A 6,390-nucleotide genomic window follows, 5' to 3' on the forward strand; every position below is an offset into this window, starting at 1 on the left:
TGAGTGTGTGTGTGTGTGAGAGTGAGTGTGTGTGAGTGAGTGTGTGTGTGTGTGTGTGTGTGTGTGTGTGTGTGTGTGAGTGTGTGTGTGTGTGTGTGTGACCTCTGGCTGATTCTCCAGTCAGTTTTGTTTACCGTGTTTGACGTGACAGAGCTTCTGTTCAGACAGTTTGTGAGTGGGAACTTTTTCTCAGTACTTAACACAAGTTTAAACTTGTTTGTGTGTCATCCATAAATGTTATTTAACATCTAAATCTGAGCTGATGTTGTTTGTTAAAGCTTTCTGAAACTGTTGAGTTTTCCTTTCTCCTCTATGTTTCTCAGCAATGAAACTACACAGATTCCCAATAGAAAATGATCAAATTGACAGTATTTTGATGCTAAAGTAAATAATAATAATAAATTAATAAAAATAATTAATGTTCCAAGTACAGGGTCTGTGGACAGATATAGAAAACATACAGTATGCATTTTACACAAAGTAAATATATATATCTTATATATATTCTCTATAAGAATCTTTAACTCTAATATGAGGACAAAATCAGACAAGAATTTATGAATCAGATTTATGTTTTGGAAATGTATGCAAATTAGCGCATATTTAGTTAGACAATGGGTTTGCATATTAAAACCTAACATTTCAGAAAACTAATACAAATCATTATCAATCAACTGGGTAAATATGGTGATATCTATGAGTTGTTGTTTTTTTACCCTATTCACCTGTGCTGCCTTTCCTTACACATATTATTACTAAATATATATTTTAATTTGTAACTAAATAATTACAAATTATAGTCTCAAGCAGGGCCAGAGGTGAGCTAAAGGGCCTGAACCCCAGAATGGTTTTATTACTATGCCCTATATTTTAATATATATATATATATATAATCAAGTGTATAGAACCCTGCATGTTTAATTAGGCCTTTACTTGGCTTTTTAAATGAATAAATAAAGCCACTAAGCCAATGTAACTTTTAAACCTTTCCATGAAAGTGAATGTTAATTATCAGTCAACATTATAGGCTTATAGATAAATATCATTTAATTACAAATATCAGAATCAAGCACACAAGGAATTTGTTGTGTTTTTTTAGCAGCTTTTGGTGCAAACATACATACATACATATATGACATTGGGAACAGAAAGAATATTTAAATAAGACTAAGGAAAAAACAACATCTGGAACAGAAGATTTATGTACAGATTTGTGCATTTTTTTTTACTGTATACAAGGGTCAACATAAAAACAATGAATATAAAGGGGGGGGAACAATTAGACAACGTTTTAAAGTTTTAGTTTTCAAATATCGTGCAAATCGTTTTTGTCATCAATGCATGACGTCATGTCAGTGAGAATAGCGCTGTGACGTAACGAGGAGGCGGGTCCCGTGACACCGCTGCGGCGCAGCTCGAGCGTCTGTCTGGAACGGAGCCGAGTCACCGGACAACGCCGCTCCGTTTACCGGCCCAGCGCGATCGAGCAGCGGCGGCATCATGTCGGCGGTGCAGCGGATGAAAGTAGCGAACGAGAAACACAGTAAGACGATCACACAGAGAGGACACGTGCAGAAAACCACGGTACGCGAGCTCCAGCACGAACATATATACACTACACATGCTCGATGCGCATTGCAAACACATCAATGCACACAATATACGAATATGCACACTGCGCATGCAACACATCACATACACACTCGCATAAAATACACACCACTAACAAAAAGTATTGCATGTTTATGGCATCAGTACCATGGTATTCTCTGAAATAACATTTAGGTGCCTTATATCAGAAGTGCCATTTTATACCATCACTCTTTGATACAGTAATTGGTAGAGTAATTGATACAGTAATTATAAAAAATAATTTAATAACACACACCAGGTTCCCGAAATATGGTGCTCCATTTGTGCCAAAATTATCCACTGCTTTGTAAAATACTTTCGCCTGTGTCTGCTGTTGTTTTGTTTGTGTTTTAGCTCAGTTTTATGCTTTGTAGGTTTCTGCTCACTGTGAACGTCCTGCAGAACATTTGACAGATATCCAGGGAAACAAATACAACATTTAGATAGTGTTGTCACGGTACCAAAATTTCAGTATTCGGTACCGATACCAGTGAAAATCCACGGTTCTCGGTACCAATTTCGGTACCAAAGCAAAACACAAAAACATGCTAATTGAACAACATTTTTATTAATAACGTTAAACAAAAATAAAATGTACAAAACCAATGCCATTCTTTATACTTATTTAAAAGTGTTTCAAGTTTTTCCACAAGTAATAAAAGTATGAAAAAAGTAAACAAGTTTCACCCAAAAGTTTAGTCACCGTTCTGCTGCCACTGAAAAACATCTGTAAACTGTTGTCTGTTTTAGGGTTTGCTGGTGTGTTTCAGGATCTTCCTCAGTCTGCAGCTGTAAAAGGAAAATATAATATACTTAAGTAAAGCAATGGGCTGAGTCTGACCAAATGCAACATAAGATCATTGACACCAGCTAAAATATAACTTTTCAGGAAATAACAAACCTCAGCCTTTATAATAAATTTAGATAAGATTACATATATTAAGTGTATATCAAATAGATGGAAACTGTAGTATTAAAAACACTTTACAATAAGATTTTATTTGTTAGATAACATGACCTAACAATAAACAATAGTTATATGGCAATTATTCTTCTTAGGGTTAATTTCAAAGTTCAATCTGTTAAAATTATTTAATGCACAATGAACAAACATGAATGATCAAGTGTTTGTATTAAATAACACACAAACATTAATGAATGTTTTAAAAATATATTGTTCACTCACTGTAAGATGTTACTAGATCTAACTCACGTTAGAAAACATTAAGTCATTGTACAGTAAAGTCTATACAGGAGATAAAATTTGACTGTACTTTTATTTAATCCAAACTGTGTTCATATTTAATTTTAAAGGGCTTTTAAAACCTGCTAGAGATATTCAGCCAAGAATTACAACTAACAAAAAAAACAACTTTTTCTGGCGGACTGATATGACATAAACACTGTTAACCATACATTTGTACATTCTCTAACACGCATATTTTGGTTACACAGTTCATTTAAAAGCCTCTGGTGTGTAAAAATAGTAAATACCATTATGTCCTCCTGTTTTTTACAGTAATAAAAGTTATAAGAGCATTAAATGTTAACAAAGAAATCATTTTAAACAAAATGAACAAAATTCATTCTAATGCTCATTATATTAGCGTTAGCCGCGCTTATGCTAACGATTAACTACGTATACGCTAACGGTGATGTTTATTCAATCCGAAATTCAAATTAAAATATGGAATAATATTCATAACAGAAGCTCTAAATATTAAAAATGTAATTGAAACTTACCTGCTTGAACTTGATCGGGGTGTTTTGTTAGTTTGATGCGTTTCCTCCTCTTGAGGTCGCCACTGCTTTTAAGAAGAGGTTGCCAGGTTTTCACAACAAAACCCGCCCAATCGCATTTCGAGGGGATCCCCCGTTAAAAATCAGGTTCTGAGGATAAAATATGCATGTTTTGGCGGGGTTCCCCTGGTAAAATCCGCATTCCAGGGGCTAAATATCACGTTAATGGGGTCGTTTTTCAACCCGCGGACATGAAAAACAACCCGCGGCAACAGTGTTAAAAGCAGCCCAATTCCGCGGGAAAACCGCGGACTTGGCAACACTGGAAGAGGATAGCTTTCTGATAGCGCATCAAGAACCGGGTTGACCGGGTACTCGGTACCACCGGTACTTAAGAAAACCTGGTACCGTAACGTTTTAATTTTTTTAGTACCGACTTGGTACCGAAATACCGGGTCTTTTGACAACACTACATTTAGATTTGTCAATAACAAGTTTTCTGTAACACTCGGATGCATTTGTCTTTCTCCCAGCTAAAAATATGTTCTAAGAATGTTCTGCTAACGTTCTCATTAAATTATGAAAACATTATATCTGAATATTATCTGAACATTCAAAATGTCCAGTCAGATGTTTTTTTTTCATGGTTATGCAAACGTTAATGGAACATTCCATTTTATCCTGTTGTAAACATGCAAACGTTACTGTTGTGTGTTTTTTTAAATGTTCTGAAACAAGTAGCAACATTTAAAAATGTTAGACGAACGTTCAACTAAAATGTTTCAGGAAAAAAACATTCCATTAACGATGTACAGATAATGTTCTGCGAATATTACGATAGTATTGTTCAATTACGATAGAGTATATAATGATTAGATTTACAGCACCTTTATAAATTAAATAAAAACAGAAAAATCAAAAACACGCCGATGTGCATTCTTTATTCATCATTTTGTAGAAGTAAGGTTAAAACTGTTTTTTGTTTTTGTAGGAAAATGTGCATCGCAATCTTGCTCCAACCAAAGTGATTTGAACGCACCTGATGTCGTAATTACGGCTTCCCAACTTGTAGATTGAACACATAAATAGTAGGGCTGGGTATCGATTCAGATGTCCCGATTCGATTCGATTCTCGATTTTTTTATTACATTCAGTGAATATAGTTTTAATACAAATGCTATTGATATTTCTAAAAAATTAACAGTAAACATCAGTTTACAAATGATGAATTCATAAAAAGAAATTAAGAACCACATGCCTGTATTTTAAACCTATACTTTTTTTTGTATGGGTCCTTTTTAAAAAAAATAATAGGGCCCTATAAAATGTTCTTACTTTTTCTGGTAATCAGATGAAGGCAAACAAAGTGCTGCACAACAGAGGTTTACTGTTAAAATTAAAAAGAAAACAGATGTGATTATTCCTTTAAAAATAAAGATGTATTAATATTTATTAGCAGTAGTAGCATTGATTCTTAAGACTGCTAAATAGTAATATATTCTGACACAGTTTCTTAACGTTAAACTAAACTTTTATTTTGACGGGTTGCCGTGAAGAACTCGCAGCTGCTGTGTATGTGATATGACGGTAGTTTTCTCAAATGAAACGGTAAAATGCTAATGAAGTGACTCTCAGAGCAGCTGGAGATGACATTCGTGTTCATATCATCATATAGTGACATGGCAGAAGCTGAAAACACCGCGAGCGTCATCCACGCTTTAGTATGTGTTAATGATAAGATTCACGTTAATCAGATCTTGTTTTAAATGTGTGCTGAAATAAATCCCGGAAAAGATAGATTCGCGGCTTTTGAGAATCGATATCAAATCAACGTCATTTAAAAAAACGATTAATCGAAAAATCTTTTTTTTTTGGCCCAGCCCTAATAAATAGACAAATGTGACAAACGTATTTTTGGCACAATTGGAACGCCATAATTTTTTTGTCTCAACAGAACAACGGTGTCAACATAAACATACAACATACATACACATCAACATATTTATCTTAACAATTATGCAATGACTGTAGACATGGACTAATGTTTACTACAAAGCAGTCAACAGTTTTTTTTTTGACACAAACCTCGTAGCCTTAATCTTGTGATTGCATGTGTTTGAGCCGTAGATGTGTGTGGCGTTAATGTTGTCTGTATGAATGTGTTTGTCCTGCAGCGTGTGGTGAATGAGGAGAAGTCTCCGGTGGGTCCGTGGCTCCTCGCGCTCTTTGTGTTCGTGGTCTGTGGATCAGGTGAGACGTGAAAACAGCTCAACATATCTCACATCAGACATATGATTCATCATCAACACTCCTAAAGGAATAGCTCAGCCAGAAATGAAAATGTGCTCACTCTCAGACCATCCCATTTGCAGATGAGTGTGTTTCTTCATCAGGTTTGTAGAAATGTAGCACTGCATCAGTGTCTCAGCAATGGATGCTCTGCAGTGAATGGGTGCCGTCAGAATGAGAGTCCAAACAGCTGATAAAAACATCACAATAATCCACAAGTAATCCACAGCACTCCAGTCCATCAGTTAACATCTGGAGAAGACAAAAGCTGAAACTAATCCAGCATTAAGACGCTTTTAACTCAAATACATAAGGCCAGGAACCACCCGACGCGAAGCGGAGGTCGCTAGCTGTTAGGGATGCACCGAATGTTCAGTAACTGAAATTATTCGGCCGAAAATAGCAAAAAAAAGCTCGCAAGGGAGGGAAATCTGCACTCGTCAGTTGCTCAGTCACATTTTTATGATTTTTTTTTACAAGGCACATGACAATGTGATACGTGCGACTTATTCGTAATGAGACGCATTTATAAATCTGCTGTTGTCTACCTATGCGTTTCCGCCAAAATAAAAGTTGAGAAAAAGCAATAACTCTATAAACAATCATAAATGTTAGTATTGTAATTTTACTGTTGTTCTGTAAAATAAAATAAAAAGTAAGACAACAATAACGATAATAATTTCAACAGCTCTGTTTTAATACATTTATTGTAACATTCACACATAGTGT

At 35.1% G+C, this 6,390-nt stretch overlaps 1 protein-coding gene across 1 annotated transcript; it reads left to right on the forward strand.

Annotated features, from left to right (window-relative positions):
* The first annotated feature begins 1,361 nt into the window (after positions 1-1,361).
* Positions 1,362-5,698, forward strand: LOC107737974 (stress-associated endoplasmic reticulum protein 1-like). Its single transcript, XM_016549627.1, has 2 exons — positions 1,362-1,584; positions 5,547-5,698. The coding sequence occupies exons 1-2, from the start codon at positions 1,501-1,503 to the stop codon at positions 5,631-5,633; spliced, it is 171 nt and encodes a 56-aa protein (XP_016405113.1). The 5' UTR covers positions 1,362-1,500; the 3' UTR covers positions 5,634-5,698.
* The last annotated feature ends 692 nt before the right edge of the window (positions 5,699-6,390 follow it).

The sequence above is a fragment of the Sinocyclocheilus rhinocerous genome, unplaced genomic scaffold, assembly GCF_001515625.1.
Source record: "Sinocyclocheilus rhinocerous isolate Xijiao unplaced genomic scaffold, SAMN03320098_v1.1 scaffold404, whole genome shotgun sequence".
NCBI classification, from domain to species: domain Eukaryota; kingdom Metazoa; phylum Chordata; class Actinopteri; order Cypriniformes; family Cyprinidae; genus Sinocyclocheilus; species Sinocyclocheilus rhinocerous.